General features: G+C 48.8%; 1 protein-coding gene across 1 annotated transcript in view; it reads left to right on the top strand.

Moving 5' to 3' along the window:
- LYPD1 (LY6/PLAUR domain containing 1) overlaps window positions 1-25,855 on the top strand; it is a 113,421-nt gene that overhangs the window by 43,480 nt on the left and 44,086 nt on the right. Inside the window, exon 2 of the mRNA XM_077449775.1 lies at window positions 8,448-8,582. Within this exon, the coding sequence (XP_077305901.1) occupies window positions 8,448-8,582 (135 nt within the window). The remainder of the gene's footprint in view (window positions 1-8,447; window positions 8,583-25,855) is intronic.

Genomic DNA, 25,855 nt, shown 5'->3' with positions numbered 1-25,855 from the left:
TTGCTTTATTTTCTTTCCAGGGAATCAGGAAAAAGTAAAAACTCTTTTAAGTCCAGAAAAACACATTTCCGGTAGCCTCTCTTCTACTAATAAAGCGCGGGTCTGGTAGAGTTAAGCCCTCCCCCCTCCCCCATGCATCTACAGGAGTGATGAAGTAGGCGGCATTGTCTTTGTCTGGACTGCAAATAACGACCTTGTCCCCATAAATGTGCCGACCGTCACTCCAATGCTGCAGACGTCCGACAAAACGCTCCTACAGCTCCGGTGAGACGGCCTTCTTACGAAGCGGCTTTGGTACCTTTAAATAGTTCCAAACATCGTCCTCGTACCACGGCTCGCGGGTCTACATCCATCATTTCCCTCGGGACATATGGGAATTCCGGCCCATACTCAGTGGGCACTCTTTTGTGTTAGCCCTTGTACACACGGTCGGATAATCTGTCGCAATGCGTCTTATCGGACCGTGTCGTCAGATAATCCGACTGTGTGTGGTATGCATCCGAATCTCCGTCCGACCCAATTTTCCAACATGTTGGAAATATTTCCCGACCAACTGGGCCGGTTAGGACGTAATCCGATCATGTGTAGAGAATTTTGATTGGACAAAGTGCCACGCATGCTCAGATCAAATTCCTACATCAAAGCTATTGGCTACTAGCCTGAATGTAGTCCGATCGTAACTAAATTACGTCATCACGTTCTGAATGATCGGATTTTTCGACAACTTAGTCCGACCGTGTGTATGCAACAGTTTCGGACACAATCTGTCAGACTAAATCTGACAGACAAAATCCGACGGATTTGGTTGTGGAAATCTCCCACCGTGTGTACAGGGGCTAAGAGCCGCTGAGACCTTGCGAGTCTTGGTGGCGCACGGGCACTTCCCTCCCCGGGAGGTATGCAGGAATTTGGGGATCTTTGCACTAACGCGGCAGAGTCCTTCTGAAGGGTGGCAAATTTACAGTCTTGGGCAAAGTCACATTCACAGTGATGGGGTTTTCCGCACTTGACGTTCCACTCCCTGAAGTAAGGGATAGCCAGCCCGAAATGTCTGTACAGGTGGCGGTTATATCATCCCCTCCAGCCCCCAACAGTGTCTCAAAACGATCATCATCCCCTCCTACAACACACCCACGCGGTGCCTCGTTCAGGGAACCAAAACAGGCTAGACTCCTCCCACTGGTTCCTTCGCCTGCGCAACCTGTGGGCTTTTTTCCAGACTCCTCCTGCGCTTACACGCCAACAGCGGATGTCCATCATTTCACAAAATGTCGTAGTCAAAAACACAACCCTCTGTCCTGTATTCACCACATGCACAGTTCTTTCTTTCGAGGGGTAACGGTAAATCCCGGACTACGAGCCCCCACATGTAGCACTGACTCCCGAAGGAGCGTCTGATTTTAATTGGGCTTACCGTTACCTTCTTCTCCTCGATTTGCGTCTAGGAGTTTCCCGAGGTAGATGGCCCAGAAACTTCAGAGACTGACGACAGATCCGCTCAAAGGGATTTTTATTTGCAAGAACGTAGTTAACAACAGTCTCTCAGTATAGGATCAGAGGGTTAGGTGGAAAGTCCAGGTACTCTTATGCCGCGTATACAGGATCAGACTATCCGGCGGACTTAGCCCGGTGGACAAACTTTGAAGCGGAGGTCCACTGGACTTTCCGAATGAGCGTACCTGCCCACACACGACCGGATTTTTCCGGCAGGCTAAGTCCGGCGGATAACCCGTGGACTATGGCAGGAGTCCACCAGACTTTTGAAATGAACGGACTTGCCCACACACTGAGGAAAGTCTGTTCATTTTGACACGTTGCTGGCCCCGTCACCTGGTATGGACTTAAAGAGGAAGCCCTACGCCGAAAAAATGGCGTGGGGGTCCCCCCCCCAAGGTCCATGTCAGACCCTTATTCAAGCACGCAGCCTGGCCGGTCAGGAAAGGGGGTGGGGACAGGCGAGCACCAGGCCAAGTGCCCTCAACATGGGGGGGTGCTTTGGGGTGGGGGGGCCGCAGGGCTCGCAGTCCGGCGGACAATTTTTGAGTCAAAACTACTTTCTAAGTCCGCCGGACTTTTGGGAAAAAACTCTGGTCCGCCGGATAGTCTGATCGTGTGTACGCGGCATTAGTGTCAAAGTCAGTATAAAGAACTTTCTTACTTTGAATAAATCCAGAGAATGATCATTCACAACTGGATCCTCACTCTGGTTGGACAGTCCTTCTCTCACCAGGCCTAGCAGCCAACAGGGTGATGAGTCAAGGACAAGTCTCTGCCACAGACTTTTTTGTAAAACATGAAGAAGGAAACTGGAAAACTTGTAGAACACTCGTGTGGTACCAGCATCTTGTGGACGGTCCGGCGATACCACACGAGATTGGATTCACTTAGGTCCTTCAGCTTTACCAGGCTATTGCTAAGAAGCCAACCCTTGCGTGGCCTTCTTCTGAAGAGTCCTCCCCTGGATAATTACAAAGTTGCTGGGCCTCTCCACAACTTGAGATGGCACCGGACCACTTCCGAATCCCTTCCTTAGTTTCCTTGCCTCAGGCTAGCCAGTCCCGAGACGTAAAGTCGGGTGGATCCGCACCCCAGGCCATAGGCGCCCTGGGGGCTGGTCAGGAGGACCAGGACCATGGAGTCAGAACATACTTCTGGACCGGAACCCCGAAGTACGTGACATCCGCATCTTAAGTACCCTCTCCCAGAAAACACAGCAAGAGTGACACTCCCACTGGGCGGGCTCCGAGAGAAAGTAAACTTAAAGCACCCAACCAGACTGTGTTTCCATGCCTTTCAGAGGAGACAGCGCCCCCTATGGCCAGACCAAACACCCTCTGTCCAAGTATACCACGTCCATGGCCACTCCTCTGTCCAAGTATACCACCTATAACTGCACAGAAAATACACAGAACTGCTGGCACAGATCTTCACACACAGGAAAGCTGGTGTTAGGCAGAGTCGGTGTGTGGCTGTGTCGGTGTGTGAATGTGTCTGTGTGCGGATGTGTCGGCGTTTGGATGTGTCAGCTTTGGATGTGTCGGAGTGTGAATGTGTCGGCATGTGGCTGTGTCGGCGTGTGAATGTGTCTGTGTGTGGCTGTGTCGGTGTGTGAATGTGTCGGTGTGTGAATGTGTCTGTGTGTGGCTGTGTCGGTGTGTGAATGTGTCTGTGTTTGGATGTGTCGTGTGTGGCTGTGTCGGCGTGTGGCTCTGTTGGTGTGTGAATGTGTTGGTGTGTGAATGTGTCGGCATGTGGCTCTGTTGGTGTGTGAATGTGTTGGTGTGTGGATGCGTCAGCGCGTGACTGTGTCGGTGTGTGAATGTGTCTGTGTGTGGCTGTGTCGGTGTGTGAATGTGTCGGTGTGTAAATGTGTCGGTGTGTGAATGTGTCAGTGTGTGGCTGTGTCGGCGTGTGTGTGAATGTGTGTGTTTGGATGTGTCGTGTGTGGCTGTGTCAGCGTGTGGATATGTTGGTGTGCGGATGTGCGGCGTTTGGATGTGTCGGCGTGTGAATGTGTTGGTGTGCGTATGTGTCGGTGTGTGAATTTGTCGGCGTGTGGCTCTGTCGGCGTTTGGATGTGTCGGTGTGTGGCTGCATCGGCATGTGGCTGTCGGTGTGTGGCTGTGTCGGCGTGTGGATGTGTCAGTGTTTGGCTTTATTGGCGTGTGGCTGTGTCGGTGTGTGAATGTGTTGGCGTGTGCCTGTCAGCGTGTGGATGTGCCGTGTATGGCTGTGTCAGCGTGTGAATGTGCCGGTGTTTGGTGGTGTCGGCTTGTGGATGTGTCGGTGTTCGGGGCAAGTTTGTTCGTTCGGAAGTCCAACGTAACTCTGTTGGGAAGACCGTCTGACCTTTTCTGGCGGAAAGTCCGGTCGTGTGTACGTGGCATACGTCTGTGTCATTGAACCTAACCCTATCTCTTTATGCCATTGACCCTGACCCTAATTCTTATTGCCATTGACCCCAATTCTGACCCTAAATCTAAGTGCCATTTACCTCAACTCTAATGCCGCGTACACACGATCGCACATTCCGACAACTGAATCCTGGGATTTTTTTTCTGACGGATGTTGGCTCAATCTTGTCTTGCATACACACGATCGCACAAATGTTATCGGAAATTCCAATGGTCAAGAACGTGGTGAGGTACAAGACGTACGACAAACCGAGAAAAATGAAGTTCAGTAGCCGGTGCGGCTCTTCTGCTTGATTCCGAGCATGCCTGGAATTTTGTGCATCGGAATTTCCGACAATGGATTTTGTTGTTGAAATATTTAAGAACCAGATCTCAAATTTTTGTTGCCGGAAATTTAGACAAAAAATGTTTGATGGAGCCTACACACGGCCGGAATTTCTGAGATCAAGCTCCGATCGAACTTTTGTTGTCGGAAAATCCGATGGTGTGTACGCAGCATAAGTCTGCATTGATCCTAAACTAGGGATGAGCTCCATGTTTGTTTGATAAACAGTGAATATTATGGGAAATTCGAGCGCCACGGAACACCCCGTAATGCACTGCAAGATTGTGATTGGCCAAAGCATGCACCTGACCTGCATGCTTTGGCCAATCACAGCGCTGTGCTGAGAGAGCCATAATTGGTTTCAAGTCCACGCCCCACACTATAGAAGGCTGCTTACATATGTATTGTGTGATTGGACGGAGTGATAGCTTGAGCATGATTAGGCAGGCAGGTTAGTTATTGGCAGTGTATATGATTATATATATATATATATATATATATATATATATATATATATACTCTGCATTGAGCGTAGAGAAGATATTCTGTGTAGACTCTATATTCAGTCAGTGTACTATATATAACACAGTGTATTGAAGTGGTTAAGGGAAACCCTGCACCAAATGGCGTGGGGGTCCCCCCAAATCCATACCAGACCCTTATCTGAGCACGCAACCTGGGAGGCCACAGGAAAAGGGGGGGGCGAGAGAGTGTCCCCCCTCCTGAACCGTACCAGGCCACATTGCCTCAACATGGGGAGGGTGTCCCCCCCAAAGCACCTTGTCCCCACGTTAATGGGGACAAGGACCTCATGCCCACAACCCTGGTTGTGGGAGTCTGTGGGTGGGGGGCTTATCGGTATCTGGAAGCCTCCTTTAACAAGGGGACCCCCAGATCCCGGCCTCCCCCCTAAGGCGACCTGCCGACTGCTGTCTTTTCGCTTTGACAGCTGTTATATAGGCAAGGGTCGGGCCGCTCGGTGATGTAAACGAGGGACTCTGCCCCCTCTAACGTCACATGTTTTGTTCCTCTATTTTTTGGCGTTGGCGCCGTGATTGACGATGGATTTACATCACTGACATTTTTTTTTAAATAAAGGAATTGTCAAAAACTGTCTCTTGTCATTTTAACTTTTTTTGTTATTTTTTGGTGAATGAGTAGGGGTATAATTTACCTGATACCCATTCACATAGGTGGGGGGGGGCAGGATCTGTGGGCCCCCTTTTTAAGTGGGACTTCCAGATTCCGATAAGCCTTTCAGATTCAGATAAGCTTCCTGCCCGTAGACCCCCACAACCAACGAGCAAGGGTTGTGGGGATAAGGCCATTGTCCCCTTCAACATGCCAGGTTGCATGCTCGGATCTGGTATGGATTTTGGGTGGGGGTTCCCCTTAAAATCCATAAAATCCATACCAGACCTTAAGGGCCTGGTATGGATTTTGAGGGGGACCCCCACACCACTTTAAAAAAAAGAAAGTAGTTTAGAGTTCCCCTTAATATCCCTGCCAGACCCAACGGGCCTGTTAATGGACTGGGGGAACTCTTTTTTTTCAATGATTTGTTATCTATATTGCCGGGATCCGACAATACATTACAGCAGTTTTAAATGACATTTATTCCTTTAGAAGTGTAATTTTGCTTTGACGGAAACCCTCAGCTTATACGCCGACGATATGTTATTATATCTTGAAGACTCGGGTCCCTCTTTGCAAGCGGCCCTGCGACTGATAGAGCAGTTTGGGGAATACTCTGGACTACGTATTAACTGGTCCAAGTCCCAGATCCTCCCCCTAGACTTGGGTGCCCCGTCCGCTGATCAGGCGGCAATGCCCTTGGTCAGGGCGAATCAGTTGAAATATTTGGGAGTGCAGTGTTCACGATTACTGACTGACTACGCCCTTTTAAATGTGGAACCCTTATTCACCCTGCTTAAACAAAAAACCCAGACTTGGTCCCGTCTCCCCCTTGGGGTGATGGGCCGTGTAAACTTGGTCAAAATGATCCTCCTCCCCAAGCTGCTCTATGTGTTTTGGCACGCTCCCCTACGCATCCCTCTCAGAACCTTCAAATCCCTGGAGGCCCTCTTAAACACGTTTGTTTGGGGTTCGTCTCGACACAAGCTCTCATGGAGTGTTCTGAAATGTCCTACCCACCTGGGCGGCACCGCCCTGCCAGACCTGTACTATTATTACCTGGCCTCCCAACTGTCCCATTTCTACTATTTCAATCAGATTGACAGAGATCGCTATGCCATCTTGGTATGCTCCTCTCACTCCACTCTGGTCGTACACCCACTCCGTCTCCTTTTGCGTGGCTCCAGGGGACCTTCCGTCCCGGGGAGAGACATGCTGTCCCATCATTGTTTGCTCTGGCGGCAGGCCGCGTCCATTACTGGGGCCCCCAGGTTTCACTCACACACCCCCCTTTGGGATAATCCCCTGCTTCCCGAGCTCTCTACGATCCCAGAAGTGTAATTTTGCTGTGGTATTGTTCAAAACATGGGAAACATGCACCACTTTACCCCAGCCCCCCCCCCCCCCCGGCACGATATTTAAAGGAATATTTCATTTTTATTGTTTCACTTTAAGTATTAATAAAATCACTGCTCCTAATAAAAGGTAGTTTTAAAAACTATAATTTTTGCATTGATCCATGTCCCCTGGGGCAGGACCCGGGTCCCCAAACACCTTTTATAGCAATAACTCGCATATAAGCCTTTAAAATTAACACTTTATATTTTTCACAATTGTGTCCCATAGACTTTAATGTTGTTCGCACAAATTTTTTGCCTGTTCACATGTTCTGGTGCGAACTGAACCGGAGGGTGTTCGGCTCATCACTAATTCTAACCCTAACCCAAGATCTGAGTGCCATTGACCCTGAACCTAACCCTAATTCTGAGTGACTTTGACTCTATTCGCGGCTCCAGTGCTCTGAGTGGCTGGAGTCGCGATGTTGTCACTCCTGCGCATGCGTGTGGGAGACTTCTTTCCGGCAAAGTCCGGCATATGCCGGGCTTTCAGTCGAGAATCCCCTGTGCGGCCGAGTGGGCTGGGAAAGTGGCAGCCGAGTGGGCTGGCATTTCTGTTGGAAGTAGAGTTGGGGCCAGTGTCTACCGGGAAGGGGAAGGTGATACAGGATGCTGTTCACCACAAGGGACTGAGAGTTCCTGCCTGTAAGGGGCAATGGCTGATCTAAGGAGACACTGTTAGTTCCCAGAAAGGAGGAACCCAGCAGAGCTGTGCAAAGAGTCAAGTGTTGTGCAGGAGGAAGAAGAAGCTGCAAATAGGGAGGAAGACGTCCCTGGTTCTGTTTGTTGGACATTTTTCAATTTGGGCATCCCAAAGTCCCCACCCCATCCAGTTATCACCCCCTAATAACAACAAAAACAAATCAAAAGACTGTTTTCTGTGTCTGGGTGGAAGAAGGAAGTGCTGTGTGCCTGGCTGTGGGGAACCCTGACATCTGCGGCTCCTATGGGGGTAGCGCTACACAAATGTTAGCGTTGCTGCAGCACTTTCTGTACATCACAGACATACCCCTTCACAGGCAGGATAAGGATACCCCCGGGTAGGTTGTTTAAAGGGACTGGGCACTGCTGATGTTTCACTTTAAGCATTTAAAAATCACGGCTCCTGCCAAATGGAATCCTGAAAACTTTTTTTTTTGTGGTTTGGTTGATGTTGCCCAGGGCAGCGCTCACCCCCATGCTATTTCTGACACACTTCTGCCTTTTAGCCTGGAAAATGACCAATCCCAGGGCAGTGCAGCTCATCGCTATTCATCAGCAGCTGATTCTATTCACACAAACTATAAACCCCAAACAAGCCAAACTCACCCCGAAACTGCGACATCGCCATCTCACCCATAACATGCACTGGCATCTGGTGACCTCCACCCAGTCTACCAACGCTTCCCATCACAAATGGCCCAGAAGGGCCAGAAAAATATCTGTTAGAGGGAGGGAAGGCCACCCGCGGCCCGGAGAAGAGCAATAGATATATATATATAGATGAAATGTCATTTTTTTAAATTGCAAAATGACAAAATCTCCCATATTTGAGGTTTATTCTGTGCATTACCAAGGCATGGCGGCAATTTACATGTGTGGCCCGGCCAATCATCCAATACCATCAGAAGCTTCGTCTTTCATCTGGACCCACCATAGTTCTCCGGACCTTGTCTGACTGCTGCCTCTTTCTTGTAGGCCTGGCTCTGCAGATCCAATGCTACCAGTGTGAAGAATTCCAGCGAGACGACTGCTCATCCCCCGAATTCATCGTCAACTGTACAGTCAATGTCCAGGACACGTGTCAGAAGGAGGTCATGGAGAAGAGTGATGGTGAGTATGACGTTGTCTGCTGCTGTGGCTTCAGTTGGATATGAAGTGGAGTCAATCTCTCTTCACAGGGCTAATAAACAGAAGTAGAGCGTAGGGGGGCCTCGCCCTGGGGTGATAGATGAGAATGCTTCCTAGATGACTCTGGTGGAGGGTATTGAGGGACGCCCAGGTCAAAGTTCATGACATCCAGAGCTCCAATCAAAATGTTTATTAAACTGGAGTAACAGATGAAACCTCCTTCTTCCTCAGATACAATGTCTATCAATAGTAGAGATATAACTACAGTATCTATTATGACATAGGCATAGAATATACTACAGTAGTATATACATAAAGTATACATAGCGCTAACCCCCGAAGGAGCTGCTGGTTTGATTGAGATTACCGTTACCTTCTTCTCCTCGATTTGCATGTCTAGGCCCTTGTACACACGGTCCAACATTCCAATGGAAAATGTCCTATAGGACCGCGTTGTCGGATAATCCGACAGTGTGTGGGCTCCATCGGACTGGGCTATAAAATTTTCCGACAACATGATCCGATTGGACATACTCCGATCATGTGTAGAGAATTCCGACGGACAAAGTGCCACGCATGCTCAGATTAAATTCCTACATCAAAGCTATTGGCTACTAGCCTGAATGTAGTCCCGTCGTCATCGCGTTCTGAACGATCGGATTTTCCGACAACTTTGTCTGACTGTGTGTAGGCAACAGTTTCGGACAAAATCCGAAGTCGACCGTGTGTACAAGGGCTTGGGGGTTCCCGTGGTAGATGCCCAGAAACTTTAGAGACTGATGACAGATCTGCTTAAAGGGATTTTTATTTGCACAAACGTAGTTAACGATCATTCTCTAGTATAGGATCCGAGGGTTATGAGGAAAGTCCAGCTACTCTCAGCCCTTGTAGACACGGCTCGGACATTTTGACAACCAAATCCGTCGGATCTTGTCCGTAACTGTTGCATACACACAGTCGGACAAAGTTGTCGGAAAATCCGTTCATTCAGTATGTGATGACGTTATTTCATTACGATGGGACTACATTCAGGCTAGTAGCCAAAAGCTTTGATGTAGGAATTTGATCTGAGCATGCGTGGTACTTTGTCCGATCGGAATTCTCTACACATGATCGGAGTATGTCCTATCGGATCGTGTTGTCGGAAAATTTTACCAACAAGTTGGAAAAGTTGGACCGTCGGATACTCCGAGGGAAACAGTCTGATGCAGACCACACACAAAAACGCTCCGATCGGACACATTCCGACGGATTCTCCGTACAAGGGTTAAGTGTCAAAGTCAATAATAACCCTTTCATGACTAAGCCTATTTTTGACATTTGGTGTTTACAAGTTAAAATCCATATTTTTTGCTAGAAAATTACTTGGAACCCCCAAATATTATATATATATTTTTTTTAGAAGAGACTCTAGAGAATAAAACGGCGATTGTTGCAATATTTTATGTCACACGGTATTTGCGCAGCAGTGTTTTAAACTCAACTTTTGGGGAAAAGGGACACTTTCATGAATTTAAAAAAACGAAACAGTAAAATTAGCCCAATTTATTTGCATAATGTGAAAGATAATGTTACACCGAGTAAATAGATACCAAGCATGTCACACTTTATAATTGCACGCACTCGTGGAATGACGACAAACTACGCTACCTAAAAATCTCAATAGGTGACGCTTTAAAAAAAAATTCCGGTTACCAGGTTAGAGTTACAGAGGAGGTCTAGTGCTAGAATTATTGCTCTTGCTCTGACGATCGCGGCGATACCTCACATGTGTGATTTGAACACCGTTTACATATGTGGGTGCAACTTCCGCATGCGTTTTCTTTGCTGCGTGAGCTCGCGGGGGACGGGGGGCGCTTTCAATTTTTTTTTTATTATTTATTTTAAAATTAATAAATTGTTTTAAAAAAAAATAAAAATTTTGATCACTTTTATTGCTGTCACAAGGAATGTAAACATCCCTTGTGACAGTAATAGGTGGTGACAGGTACTCTTTATGGAGGGATCGGGGGTCTAAAAGACTTCAATGTATTCAGATCGCCGTTTTCGGCGGCTCTGAATACTGTATATATTTTTAAATCCGGCGCCATTGGCAGCCGAGTAAACAGGAAGTGACGTCATGACGTCGCTTCCGTATTTACAATTAGGAGACTGGAATGAAGCCGCTTACGGCGTCATTCCCGTCCCTCCCCAGCCGCCAGAAGGGGCGGATCGTGCATCGGTGCTCCCGACTGAATGGGAGCCCTGGTAAGAGTAAGAGAGGCGGGAGGTGGCGGGCGTCCCCTCCTGCTCCTCCGGCATAAGGCCGATCAGCTTTTTGTTATGACTGGAAAGCCGATCGCCCGCTCTAAAAAACTTTACCGGGATGATGCCTGCAGGTAGGGGCATCATCCCGGTATAACCCCCGGAAGCCGAGGCCGCACATCTGCGTACGCTCGGTGGCAAGGGGATAAGGAACTTGCTCACTTTGACTGAATCCAGAGAACGGCCAATCACAGCTGGATGATCACTCAGGTTGGACAGTCCGTCTCTCACCAGGCCGAGCAGCCAACAAGGTGCTTAAATCAGGAATAAGTCTCTGCCACAGACGTTGTTGTAGAACATGAATAAGGAAACGTGAATACTTGCAGAACACTCGTGTGGTACCGGTATCTTTCAGCCGGTTCGGCCGGTTTGGATTCACTTGGGTCCCTCAGCCTCACCAGGCTCTTGCTAAGAAGCCAACCCTTGTGTGGTCTTCTCCTGAAGAGTCCTCCCCTGGATAGCTATGAAGTTGCTGGGCCTCTCCACAACCAGAGACGGCACCGGACCGCCTCCGAATCCTTTCCTTAGTTTCCTTGCCTCGGGCTAGTCAGCCCCAAGACATAAAGTCGGGTGGATCTGCACTCCAGGCCATAGCCTTATTAGGGGCTGGTCAGGAGGACCAGGACCATGGAGTCAGAACATACTTCTGGACCAGAACCCCGAACCACGTGACATCCGCATCTTAAGTACCCTCTCCCAGAAAGCACAGCAAGAGTGACACTCCCACTGGGCGGGCTCTGAGAGAGAGTAACCTTAAAGCACCCAACCAGACTGTGTTTCCATGCCTTTTAGAGGAGACAGCGCCCCCTATGGCCAGACTGAACACCCTATAGTCCAGTCAGACTGATGCTGAGGTCAAAATTTGGAATAATTATACCCAAACCAAACTGCAGTTCAGGTGTAACATCAGGAGCCGGCGCTACATATACATAAATAGTAGTAAATTATTTAGCAATCACACAAGCTAATGTATAGAGATCAATAATAATAATGCATTGTGGGAGACGTATTTCATATTTTAGGTTATTGGCTGCATGTTGTATCTTCTCATCGGTGGCGTGTTCTGTGTATAGAAACCACATTACTGCTTTGTAATGCTCAGATATGTGCAGGACGGAAACATTTGTTTTATTTCGGATAGATTCATATTTATGTTACTAATGTTGTTTCAGAATTCTTTTCGTTTCATTGTATTCCATTCCGTTTATAAATTTTATAACAAATTCCAAAATTCTATATTTTTAGAACGTTTGGAATTTAGATTGTTAGAAAAATGATTGAAGGATTCAAATTCTGTGTAAAGAATAACCGGTTGTTGAGAAGGCCGGGAAGCCGCCCGCCGCGTCCTTAACAACCAGTGACTCATCAGCTGTCAGCGGACTTCCCCACTGACAGCTGAAATGTAAACAAATGAATGCAAAGCAATAGAAAATTGAAAAAAAAATTTATACCCGACCTTTATCCGAGCATGCAGCCTGGCAGGCCAGAAAAGGGGGGGACAAGCAAATGCCCCCCCTCTTGAACCATACCAGGCCACATACCCTCAACATGGGGTGATTTGCCTCTCCCACCCCAAAGTACCTTGTCCCCATGTTGATGGTGACAAGGACCTCTTCCCCACAACCCTGCACTGTGGTTGTGGGGGTCTGTTGGCAGGTTCTTATCTGAATCTAGAAGCCCCCAGATCCTGCACCCCCCCTCCCATATGAATGAGTATGGGGTATTCAGGTGTACAGAGCCAGGAACTCAGCTAAGGGATGGTGAGAACCCCTCATAATGGGCACAGCGGGTGTACAGACCCGGGAACTCAGCACAGGGATGGTGAGAACCCCTCATAATGGGCACAGCGGGTGTACAGACCCGGGAACTCAGCACAGGGATGATGGGAACCCCTCATAATGGGCACAGCGGGTGTACAGACCCGGGAACTCAGCACAGGGATGATGGGAACCCCTCATAATGGGCACAGCGGGTGTACAGACCCGGGAACTCAGCACAGGGATGATGGGAACCCCTCATAATGGGCACAGCGGGTGTACAGACCCGGGAACTCGCACAGGGATAATGAGAACCCCTCATAATGGGCACAGCGGGTGTACAGACCCGGGAACTCGGCACATGGATAGTGGGAACCCCTCATAATGGGCACAGCGGGTGTACAGACCTGGGAACTCGGCACAGGGATAATGAGAACCCCTCATAATGGGCACAGCGGGTGTACAGACCCGGGAACTCGGCACATGGATGGTGGGAACCCCTCATAATGGGCACAGCGGGTGTACAGACCTGGGAACTCGGCACAGGGATAATGAGAACCCCTCATAATGGGCACAGCGGGTGTACAGACCCGGGAACTCAGCACAGGGATGGTGGGAACCCCTTATAATGGGCACAGCGGGTGTACAGACCTGGGAACTCGGCACAGGGATGATGAGAACCCCTCATAATGGGCACAGCGGGTGTACAGACCCGGGAACTCAGCACAGGGATGGTGGGAACCCCTCATAATGGGCACAGCGGGTGTACAGACCTGGGAACTCGGCACAGGGATAATGAGAACCCCTCATAATGGGCACAGCGGGTGTACAGACCCGGGAACTCGGCACAGGGATGGTGGGAACCCCTCATAATGGGCACAGCGGGTGTACAGACCCGGGAACTCAGCACAGGGATGATGAGAACCCCTCATAATGGGCACAGCGGGTGTAAAGACCTGGGAACTCAGCACAGGGATGATGAGAACCCCTCATAATGGGCACAGCGGGTGTACAGACCCGGGAACTCAGCACAGGGATGATGAGAACCCCTCATAATGGGCACAGCGGGTGTACAGACCCGGGAACTCAGCACAGGGATGGTGGGAACCCCTCATAATGGGCACAGCGGGTGTACAGACCCGGGAACTCGGCACAGGGATGGTGGGAACCCCTCATAATGGGCACAGCGGGTGTACAGACCCGGGAACTCAGCACAGGGATGGTGGGAACCCCTCATAATGGGCACAGCGGTTGGTTGATTGAGCTCCTGCATTCCAGTTGTTGGTGGAGTTATATTAGGGGATTGTACTGAGATTCAATGTGACGGAACATTTCCATAAACCGTATTGATGTGTTTTCTCCACTCAGAGACTTGGTGGTTCTGGTTTTATCACAATTATTGGTGTCATACAATTGTCTTTCCTGCCATGGCAGACAAACATTCTCCGGTCTCTTCCTGGGGGGCGTCCGGCACTCTTGCCTATAATGTCCGGAGACCAGTATTTATTCCGGGGAGAAAGTGAGAATCTCTCCAGTAGGGAATATTAAGCGGCGTTCATGGAAATTCTCATTATGGAAGTCTTGTCCGCAGTTTTCTCTTTTATTAACACGGCTGCCATTTAATTTCTCCGTCTTCTCTCAATTATACCGTGCCTGAGGCGGCCCATTTATTTGGCAGCTTTGCAGAGGACCGCCGGCTGAGATGGGATCAGATTGGACGGTAAAGTCTGCTGGAAGTGCTGCTCAGGTATGTGTGTGTTTTGGCTTCCTGCTGAGAATAGTCCAGCGAAGGAGATGGATGTGACCAGGGAGAGGGCTTGATGATTCTCATACTATGGCAGACAAAGGCGGACATATGTGGCACACTGTGCGTGGCTCCGCGGGGGCCCTCTGGGACTTAGGAACTAATATACAGGAAATTAGAGTAGGGTGGGCTGATTTATGCCGCGTACACATGACCAAACTTTCCGTCAGACTAGGTCGGAAGGGATTAGTCCATTGGACAATCCGATTGTGTGTGGGCTAGTCCAATCATTTTTCGGAAAAAAAATCCGATGGACCTAGAAATAGAACGTCTCAAATCTATCCGACGGACTAAAATCGGGAAAACCGTTCGTCTGTGTGCTGGTTTGATGGACCAAATACGACGCAAGGGAAGCTTCTGGCTATTGAACTTCCTTGTTTAGTCACATTTATGTCATCACATTCAAACCGAAGAGACTTACGGATGGACTTCGTTCGTATGTGGCCAAGTCCGTTCTTTTGGAAAGTCTGTCGGAACTCCACCGAAAGTCTGTTGGGAAGACTGTTGGACCTACTCTGCTGGAAAGTCCAGTCAAGTGTACGCGGCATTAGGTGTGGTTGGTGTTTTGGGTGGAGATATTAGAGTAAGGTGGGTTGGTGTTGGGGGTGGAGATATTAGAGTAAGGTGGGTTGGTGTTTGGGGTGGAGATATTAGAGTAAGGTGGGTTGGTGTTTGGGGTGGAGATATTAGAGTAAGGTGGGTTGGTGTTGGGGGTGGAGATATTAGAGTAAGGTGGGTTGGTGTTGGGGGTGGAGATATTAGAGTAAGGTGGGTTGGTGTTTGGGGTGGAGATATTAGAGTAAGGTGGGTTGGTGTTTTGGGTGGAGATATTAGAGTAAGGTGGGTTGGTGTTTGGGGTGGAGATATTAGAGTAAGGTGGGTTGGTGTTGGGGGTGGAGATATTAGAGTAAGGTGGGTTGGTGTTGGGGGTGGAGATATTAGAGTAAGGTGGGTTGGTGTTTGGGGTGGAGATATTAGAGTAAGGTGGGTTGGTGTTGGGGGTGGAGATATTAGACTAAGGTGGGTTGGTGTTGGGGGTGGAGATATTAGAGTAAGGTGGGTTGGTGTTTGGGGTGGAGATATTAGAGTAAGGTGGGTTGGTGTTGGGGGTGGAGATATTAGAGTAAGGTAGGTTGGTGTTGGGGTGGAGATATTAGAGTAAGGTGGGTTGGTTTGGGGGTGGAGATATTAGAGTAAGGTAGGTTGGTGTTGGGGGTGGAGATATTAGAGTAAGGTGGGTTGGTGTTTGGGGTGGAGAGATTAGAGTAAGGTAGGTTGGTGTTTGGGGTGGAGAGATTAGAGTAAGGTAGGTTGGTGTTTGGGGTGGAGATATTAGAGTAAGGTGGGTTGGTGTTTGGGGTGGAGAGATTAGAGTAAGGTAGGTTGGTGTTTGGGGTGGAGAGATTAGAGTAAGGTGGATTGGTGTTTGGGGTGGAGATATTAGAGTAAGGTGGGTTGGTGTTTGGGGTGGAGAGATTAGAGTAAGGTAGGTTGGTGTTTGGGGTGGAGATATTAGAGTAAGGTGGGTTGGTGTTTGGGGTGGAGATATTAGAGTAAGGTAGGTTGGTGTTGGGGGTGGAGATATTAGAGTAAGGTGGGTTGGTGTTGGGGGTGGAGATATTAGAGTAAGGTGGGTTGGTGTTTGGGGTGGAGATATTAGAGTAAGGTGGGTTGGTGTTGGGGGTGGAGATATTAGAGTAAGGTAGGTTGGTGTTGGGGGTGGAGATATTAGAGTAAGGTGGGTTGGTTTGGGGGTGGAGATATTAGAGTAAGGTAGGTTGGTGTTGGGGGTGGAGATATTAGAGTAGGGTGGGTTGGTGTTTGGGGTGGAGAGATTAGAGTAAGGTGGGTTGGTGTTGGGGGTGGAGATATTAGAGTAAGGTGGGTTGGTGTTTGGGGTGGAGAGATTAGAGTAAGGTGGGTTGGTGTTTGGGGTGGAGATATTAGAGTAAGGTGGGTTGGTGTTGGGGGTGGAGATATTAGAGTAAGGTGGGTTGGTGTTTGGGGTGGAGAGATTAGAGTAAGGTGGGTTGGTGTTGGGGGTGGAGATATTAGAGTAAGGTGGGTTGGTGTTGGGGGTGGAGATATTAGAGTAAGGTGTGGTTGGTGTTTTGGGTGGAGATATTAGAGTAAGGTGGGTTGGTGTTGGGGGTGGAGATATTAGAGTAAGGTGGGTTGGTGTTGGGGGTGGAGATATTAGAGTAAGGTGGGTTGGTGTTGGGGGTGGAGATATTAGAGTAAGGTGGGTTGGTGTTTGGGGTGGAGAGATTAGAGTAAGGTGGGTTGGTGTTTGGGGTGGAGATATTAGAGTAAGGTGGGATGGTGTTGGGGGTGGAGATATTAGAGTAAGGTGTGGTTGGTGTTTTGGGTGGAGATATTAGAGTAAGGTGGGTTGGTGTTGGGGGTGGAGATATTAGAGTAAGGTGGGTTGGTGTTGGGGGTGGAGATATTAGAGTAAGGTGGGTTGGTGTTTGGGGTGGAGATATTAGAGTAAGGTGGGTTGGTGTTGGGGGTGGAGATATTAGAGTAAGGTGGGTTGGTGTTGGGGGTGGAGATATTAGAGTAAGGTGGGTTGGTGTTTGGGGTGGAGAGATTAGAGTAAGGTAGGTTGGTGTTTGGGGTGGAGATATTAGAGTAAGGTGGGTTGGTGTTTGGGGTGGAGATATTAGAGTAAGGTGGGTTGGTGTTTGGGGTGGAGATTTTAGAGTAAGGTGGGTTGGTGTTGGGGGTGGAGATATTAGAGTAAGGTAGGTTGGTGTTGGGGGTGGAGATATTAGAGTAAGGTGGGTTGGTTTGGGAGTGGAGATATTAGAGTAAGGTAGGTTGGTGTTGGGGGTGGAGATATTAGAGTAAGGTGGGTTGGTGTTTGGGGTGGAGAGATTAGAGTAAGGTAGGTTGGTGTTTGGGGTGGAGAGATTAGAGTAAGGTAGGTTGGTGTTTGGGGTGGAGATATTAGAGTAAGGTGGATTGGTGTTTGGGGTGGAGATATTAGAGTAAGGTGGGTTGGTGTTTGTGGTGGAGAGATTAGAGTAAGGTAGGTTGGTGTTTGGGGTGGAGATATTAGAGTAAGGTGGGTTGGTGTTTGGGGTGGAGATATTAGAGTAAGGTGGGTTGGTGTTTGGGGTGGAGATATTAGAGTAAGGTGGGTTGGTGTTGGGGGTGGAGATATTAGAGTAAGGTAGGTTGGTGGTGGAGATATTAGAGTAAGGTGGGTTGGTTTGGGGGTGGAGATATTAGAGTAAGGTAGGTTGGTGTTTGGGGTGGAGAGATTAGAGTAAGGTAGGTTGGTGTTTGGGGTGGAGATAATAGAGTAAGGTGGGATGGTGTTGGGGGTGGAGATATTAGAGTAAGGTGGGTTGGTGTTTGGGGTGGAGTTATTAGAGGAAGGTGGGTTGGTGTTTGGGGTGGAGATATTAGAGTAAGGTAGGTTGGTGTTGGGGTGGAGATATTAGAGTAAGGTGGGTTGGTGTTGGGGGTGGAGATATTAGAGTAAGGTGGGTTGGTGTTGGGGGTGGAGATATTAGAGTAAGGTGGGTTGGTGTTTGGGGTGGAGATATTAGAGTAAGGTGGGTTGGTGTTTGGGGTGGAGATATTAGAGTAAGGTGGGTTGGTGTTGGGGGTGGAGATATTAGAGTAAGGTGGGATGGTGTTGGGGTGGAGATATTAGAGTAAGGTAGGTTGGTGTTGGGGGTGGAGATATTAGAGTAAGGTGGGTTGGTGTTGGGGGTGGAGATATTAGAGTAAGGTGGTTGGTGTTTGGGGTGGAGAGATTAGAGTAAGGTGGGTTGGTGTTTGGGGTGGAGATATTAGAGTAAGGTAGGTTGGTGTTTGGGGTGGAGAGATTAGAGTAAGGTAGGTTGGTGTTTGGGGTGGAGATATTAGAGTAAGATGGGATGGTGTTGGGGGTGGAGATATTAGAGTAAGGTGGGTTGGTGTTTGGGGTGGAGATATTAGAGTAAGGTGGGTTGGTGTTTGGGGGTGGAGATATTAGAGTAAGGTAGGTTGGTGTTGGGGGTGGAGATATTAGAGTAAGGTGGGATGGTGTTGGGGGTGGAGATATTAGAGTAAGGTAGGTTGGTGTTGGGGGTGGAGATATTAGAGTAAGGTGGGTTGGTGTTGGGGTGGAGATATTAGAGTAAGGTGGGTTGGTGTTGGGGGTGGAGATATTAGAGTAAGGTAGGTTGGTGTTTGGGGTGGAGATATTAGAGTAAGGTGGGTTGGTGTTTGGGGTGGAGATATTAGAGTAAGGTGGGTTGGTGTTGGGGTGGAGATATTAGAGTAGGGTGGGTTGGTGTTTGGGGTGGAGATATTAGAGTAAGGTGGGTTGGTGTTGGGGGTGGAGATATTAGAGTAAGGTGGGTTGGTGTTGGGGGTGGAGATATTAGAGTAAGGTGGGTTGGTGGTGGGGGTGGAGATATTAGAGTAAGGTAGGTTGGTGTTGGGGGTGGAGATATTAGAGGAAGGTGGGTTGGTGTTTGGGGTGGAGATATTAGAGTAAGGTGGGTTGGTGTTTGGGGTGGAGATATTAGAGTAAGGTGGGTTGGTGTTGGGGTGGAGATATTAGAGTAAGGTGGGTTGGTGTTTGGGGTGGAGATATTAGAGTAGGGTGGGTTGGTGTTTGGGGTGGAGATATTAGAGTAAGGTAGGTTGGTGTTGGGGGTGGAGATATTAGAGGAAGGTGGGTTGGTGTTTGGGGTGGAGATATTAGAGTAAGGTGGGTTGGTGTTTGGGATGGAGATATTAGAGTAAGGTGGGTTGGTGTTGGGGTGGAGATATTAGAGTAAGGTGGGTTGGTGTTGGGGGTGGAGATATTAGAGTAAGGTGGGTTGGTGTTTGGGGTGGAGAGATTAGAGTAAGGTGGGTTGGTGTTTGGGGTGGAGATATTAGAGTAAGGTGGGATGGTGTTGGGGGTGGAGATATTAGAGTAAGGTGTGGTTGGTGTTTTGGGTGGAGATATTAGAGTAAGGTGGGTTGGTGTTGGGGGTGGAGATATTAGAGTAAGGTGGGTTGGTGTTGGGGGTGGAGATATTAGAGTAAGGTGGGGTTGGTGTTGGGGTGGAGATATTAGAGTAAGGTGGGTTGGTGTTGGGGGTGGAGATATTAGAGTAAGGTAGGTTGGTGTTTGGGGTGGAGATATTAGAGGAAGGTGGGTTGGTGTTTGGGGTGGAGATATTAGAGTAAGGTGGGATGGTGTTGGGGGTGAGATATTAGAGTAAGGTGTGGTTGGTGTTTTGGGTGGAGATATTAGAGTAAGGTGGGTTGGTGTTGGGGGTGGAGATATTAGAGTAAGGTGGGTTGGTGTTGGGGGTGGAGATATTAGAGTAAGGTGGGTTGGTGTTGGGGGTGGAGATATTAGAGTAAGGTGGGTTGGTGTTTGGGGTGGAGATATTAGAGTAAGGTGGGTTGGTGTTGGGGGTGGAGATATTAGAGTAAGGTGGGTTGGTGTTGGGGGTGGAGATATTAGAGTAAGGTGGGTTGGTGTTTGTGGTGGAGAGATTAGAGTAAGGTAGGTTGGTGTTTGGGGTGGAGATATTAGAGTAAGGTGGGTTGGTGTTTGGGGTGGAGATATTAGAGTAAGGTGGGTTGGTGTTTGGGGTGGAGATATTAGAGTAAGGTGGGTTGGTGTTGGGGGTGGAGATATTAGAGTAAGGTGGGTTGGTTTGGGGGTGGAGATATTAGAGTAAGGTGGGTTGGTTTGGGGGTGGAGATATTAGAGTAAGGTAGGTTGGTGTTGGGGGTGGAGATATTAGAGTAAGGTGGGTTGGTGTTTGGGGTGGAGAGATTAGAGTAAGGTAGGTTGGTGTTTGGGGGTGTAGAGATTAGAGTAAGGTGGGTTGGTGTTGGGGGTGGAGATATTAGAGTAAGGTGGGTTGGTGTTGGGGGTGGAGATATTAGAGTAAGGTGGGTTGGTGTTTGGGGTGGAGATATTAGAGTAAGGTGGGTTGGTGTTTGGGGTGGAGATATTAGAGTAAGGTGGGTGGTGTTGGGGGTGGAGATATTAGAGTAAGGTGGGTTGGTGTTTGGGGTGGAGATATTAGAGTAAGGTAGGTTGGTGTTTGGGGTGGAGAGATTAGAGTAAGGTAGGTTGGTGTTTGGGGTGGAGATAATAGAGTAAGGTGGGATGGTGTTGGGGGTGGAGATATTAGAGTAAGGTGGGTTGGTGTTTGGGGTGGAGTTATTAGAGGAAGGTGGGTTGGTGTTTGGGGTGGAGATATTAGAGTAAGGTAGGTTGGTGTTGGGGTGGAGATATTAGAGTAAGGTGGGTTGGTGTTGGGGGTGGAGATATTAGAGTAAGGTGGGTTGGTGTTGGGGGTGGAGATATTAGAGTAAGGTGGGTTGGTGTTTGGGGTGGAGATATTAGAGTAAGGTGGGTTGGTGTTTGGGGTGGAGATATTAGAGTAAGGTGGGTTGGTGTTGGGGGTGGAGATATTAGAGTAAGGTGGGTTGGTGTTTGGGGTGGAGATATTAGAGTAAGGTAGGTTGGTGTTTGGGGTGGAGAGATTAGAGTAAGGTAGGTTGGTGTTTGGGGTGGAGATATTAGAGTAAGATGGGATGGTGTTGGGGGTGGAGATATTAGAGTAAGGTGGGTTGGTGTTTGGGGTGGAGATATTAGAGTAAGGTGGGATGGTGTTGGGGGTGGAGATATTAGAGTAAGGTAGGTTGGTGTTGGGGGTGGAGATATTAGAGTAAGGTGGGTTGGTGTTGGGGTGGAGATATTAGAGTAAGGTGGGTTGGTGTTTGGGGTGGAGATATTAGAGTAAGGTGGGTTGGTGTTGGGGGTGGAGATATTAGAGTAAGGTAGGTTGGTGTTTGGGGTGGAGATATTACAGTAAGGTGGGATGGGGTGGAGATATTAGAGTAAGGTGGGTTGGTGTTTTGGGGTGGGAGATATTAGAGTAAGGTGTGGTTGGTGTTGGGGGTGGAGATATTAGAGTAAGGTAGGTTGGTGTTGGGGGTGGAGATATTAGAGTAAGGTGGGTTGGTGTTGGGGTGGAGATATTAGAGTAAGGTGTGGTTGGTGTTGGGGGTGGAGATATTAGAGTAAGGTGGGATGGTGTTGGGGGTGGAGATATTAGAGTAAGGTGGGTTGGTGTTTGGGGTGGAGATATTAGAGTAAGGTGGGTTGGTGTTTGGGGTGGAGATATTAGAGTAAGGTGGGTTGGTGTTGGGGTGGAGATATTAGAGTAAGGTGGGTTGGTGTTGGGGGTGGAGATATTAGAGTAAGGTAGGTTGGTGTTGGGGGTGGAGATATTAGAGGAAGGTGGGTTGGTGTTTGGGGTGGAGATATTAGAGTAGGGTGGGTTGGTGTTTGGGGTGGAGATATTAGAGTAAGGTAGGTTGGTGTTGGGGGTGGAGATATTAGAGGAAGGTGGGTTGGTGTTTGGGGTGGAGATATTAGAGTAAGGTGGGTTGGTGTTTGGGGTGGAGATATTAGAGTAAGGTGGGTTGGTGTTGGGGTGGAGATATTAGAGTAGGGTGGGTTGGTGTTTGGGGTGGAGATATTAGAGTAAGGTGGGTTGGTGTTGGGGGTGGGGATATTAGAGTAAGGTGGGTTGGTGTTGGGGGTGGAGATATTAGAGTAAGGTGGGTTGGTGGTGGGGGTGGAGATATTAGAGTAAGGTAGGTTGGTGTTGGGGGTGGAGATATTAGAGGAAGGTGGGTTGGTGTTTGGGGTGGAGATATTAGAGTAAGGTGGGTTGGTGTTTGGGGTGGAGATATTAGAGTAAGGTGGGTTGGTGTTGGGGTGGAGATATTAGAGTAAGGTGGGTTGGTGTTTGGGGTGGAGATATTAGAGTAGGGTGGGTTGGTGTTTGGGGTGGAGATATTAGAGTAAGGTAGGTTGGTGTTGGGGGTGGAGATATTAGAGGAAGATGGGTTGGTGTTTGGGGTGGAGATATTAGAGTAAGGTGGGTTGGTGTTTGGGGTGGAGATATTAGAGTAAGGTGGGTTGGTGTTGGGGTGGAGATATTAGAGTAGGGTGGGTTGGTGTTTGGGGTGGAGATATTAGAGTAAGGTGGGTTGGTGTTGGGGGTGGAGATATTAGAGTAAGGTGGGTTGGTGTTGGGGGTGGAGATATTAGAGTAAGGTGGGTTGGTGGTTGGGGGTGGAGTATTAGAGTAAGGTAGGTTGGTGTTGGGGGTGGAGATATTAGAGGAAGGTGGGTTGGTGTTTGGGGTGGAGATATTAGAGTAAGGTGGGTTGGTGTTTGGGGTGGAGATATTAGAGTAAGGTGGGTTGGTGTTGGGGTGGAGATATTAGAGTAAGGTGGGTTGGTGTTTGGGGTGGAGATATTAGAGTAAGGTAGGTGGTGTTGGGGGTGGAGATATTAGAGTAGGGTGGGTTGGTGTTTGGGGTGGAGATATTAGAGTAAGGTGGGTTGGTGTTGGGGGTGGAGATATTAGAGTAAGGTGGGTTGGTGTTGGGGGTGGAGATATTAGAGTAAGGTGGGTTGGTGTTGGGGGTGGAGATATTAGAGTAAGGTAGGTTGGTGTTGGGGGGTGGAGATATTAGAGTAAGGTAGGTTGGTGTTGGGGTGGAGATATTAGAGTAAGGTGGGTTGGTGTTGGGGTGGAGATATTAGAGTAAGGGTGGGTTGGTGTTTGGGGGTGGAGATATTAGAGTAAGGTGGGTTGGTGTTTGGGGTGGAGATATTAGAGTAGGGTGGGTTGGTGTTTGGGGTGGAGATATTAGAGTAAGGTGGGTTGGTGTTTGGGGGTGGAGATATTAGAGTAAGGTGGGTTGGTGTTGGGGGTGGAGATATTAGAGTAAGGTGGGTTGGTGTTTGGGGTGGAGATATTAGAGTAAGGTAGGTTGGTGTTGGGGTGGAGATATTAGAGTAAGGTGGGATGGTGTTGGGGGTGGAGATATTAGAGTAAGGTGGGTTGGTGTTGGGGGTGGAGATATTAGAGTAAGGTGGGTTGGTGTTGGGGGTGGAGATATTAGAGTAAGGTGGGTTGGTGTTGGGGTGGAGATATTAGAGTAAGGTAGGTTGGTGTTTGGGGTGGAGATATTAGAGTAAGGTGGGATGGTGTTGGGGTGGAGATATTAGAGTAAGGTGGGTTGGTGTTTGGGGTGGAGATATTAGAGTAAGGTGGGTTGGTGTTTGGGGTGGAGATATTAGAGTAAGGTGGGTTGGTGTTGGGGGTGGAGATATTAGAGTAAGGTGGGTTGGTGTTGGGGGTGGGAGATATTAGAGTAAGGTAGGTTGGTGTTGGGGGTGGAGATATTAGAGGAAGGTGGGTTGGTGTTTGGGGTGGAGATATTAGAGTAGGGTGGGTTGGTGTTTGGGGTGGAGATATTAGAGTAAGGTAGGTTGGTGTTGGGGGTGGAGATATTAGAGGAAGGTGGGTTGGTGTTTGGGGTGGAGATATTAGAGTAAGGTGGGTTGGTGTTTGGGGTGGAGATATTAGAGTAAGGTGGGTTGGTGTTGGGGGTGGAGATATTAGAGTAGGGTGGGTGGTGTTTGGGGTGGAGATATTAGAGTAAGGTGGGTTGGTGTTGGGGGTGGAGATATTAGAGTAAGGTGGGTTGGTGTTGGGGGTGGAGATATTAGAGTAAGGTGGGTTGGTGGTGGGGGTGGAGATATTAGAGTAAGGTAGGTTGGTGTTGGGGGTGGAGATATTAGAGGAAGGTGGGTTGGTGTTTGGGGTGGAGATATTAGAGTAAGGTGGGTTGGTGTTTGGGGTGGAGATATTAGAGTAAGGTGGGTTGGTGTTGGGGTGGAGATATTAGAGTAAGGTGGGTTGGTGTTTGGGGTGGAGATATTAGAGTAGGGTGGGTTGGTGTTTGGGGTGGAGATATTAGAGTAAGGTAGGTTGGTGTTGGGGGTGGAGATATTAGAGGAAGGTGGGTTGGTGTTTGGGGTGGAGATATTAGAGTAAGGTGGGTTGGTGTTTGGGGTGGAGATATTAGAGTAAGGTGGGTTGGTGTTGGGGTGGAGATATTAGAGTAGGGTGGGTTGGTGTTTGGGGTGGAGATATTAGAGTAAGGTGGGTTGGTGTTGGGGGTGGAGATATTAGAGTAAGGTGGGGTTGGTGTTGGGGGTGGAGATATTAGAGTAAGGTGGGTTGGTGGTGGGGGTGGAGATATTAGAGTAAGGTAGGTTGGTGTTGGGGGGTGGAGATATTAGAGGAAGGTGGGTTGGTGTTTGGGGTGGAGATATTAGAGTAAGGTGGGTTGGTGTTTGGGGTGGAGATATTAGAGTAAGGTGGGTTGGTGTTGGGGTGGAGATATTAGAGTAAGGTGGGTTGGTGTTTGGGGTGGAGATATTAGAGTAAGGTAGGTTGGTGTTGGGGGTGGAGATATTAGAGTAGGGTGGGTTGGTGTTTGGGGTGGAGATATTAGAGTAAGGTGGGTTGGTGTTGGGGGTGGAGATATTAGAGTAAGGTGGGTTGGTGTTGGGGGTGGAGATATTAGAGTAAGGTAGGTTGGTGTTGGGGGTGGAGATATTAGAGGAAGGTGGGTTGGTGTTGGGGGTGGAGATATTAGAGTAAGGTGGGTTGGTGTTGGGGGTGGAGATATTAGAGTAAGGTGGGTTGGTGTTGGGGTGGAGATATTAGAGTAAGGTGGGTTGGTGTTTGGGGGTGGAGATATTAGAGTAAGGTGGGTTGGTGTTTGGGGTGGAGATATTAGAGTAGGTGGGTTGGTGTTTGGGGTGGAGATATTAGAGTAAGGTGGGTGGTGTTTGGGGTGGAGATATTAGAGTAAGGTGGGTTGGTGTTGGGGTGGAGATATTAGAGTAAGGTGGGTCGTGGTGTTGGGGGTGGAGATATTAGAGTAAGGTGGGTTGGTGTTTGGGGGTGGAGATATTAGAGTAAGGTAGGTTGGTGTTGGGGTGGAGATATTAGAGTAGGGTGGGTTGGTGTTGGGGGTGGAGATATTAGAGTAAGGTGGATTGGTGTTTGGGGTGGAGATATTAGAGTAAGGTGGGTTGGTGTTTGGGGTGGAGATATTAGAGTAAGGTAGGTTGGTGTTGGGGGTGGAGATATTAGAGGAAGGTGGGTTGGTGTTTGGGGTGGAGATATTAGAGTAAGGTAGGTTGGTGTTGGGTGGAGATATTAGAGTAAGGTGGGTTGGTGTTTGGGTGGAGATATTAGAGTAAGGTGGGTGGGGTGGAGATATTAGAGTAAGGTGGGTTGGTGTTGGGGGTGGAGATATTAGAGTAAGGTGGGTTGGTAGGGTGGTGGTTGGGGTGAGATATTAGAGTAAGGTGGGTGGTGTGGGTGGAGATATTAGAGTAAGGTGGTGGGTGGGTGGAGATATAGTAAGGTAGGTTGGTGTTTGGGGGTGGAGATATTAGAGTAAGGTGGTGGTAGTGTTCTCTTGGGGTGGAGATATTAGGAGTAAGGGGGGGTTGGTGCTGGGGGGGGTAGGAGAAGATGAGAGTAAGG

The sequence above is a fragment of the Lithobates pipiens genome, unplaced genomic scaffold, assembly GCF_037356315.1.
Source record: "Lithobates pipiens isolate NorthernLeopardFrog02 unplaced genomic scaffold, aLitPip1_a1.2 Scaffold_22, whole genome shotgun sequence".
Classification (NCBI taxonomy): Eukaryota; Metazoa; Chordata; class Amphibia; order Anura; family Ranidae; genus Lithobates; species Lithobates pipiens.
The sequence above is the reverse complement of the archived record's forward strand: the minus strand, read 5'-3'. Positions and strand labels throughout refer to the sequence as shown.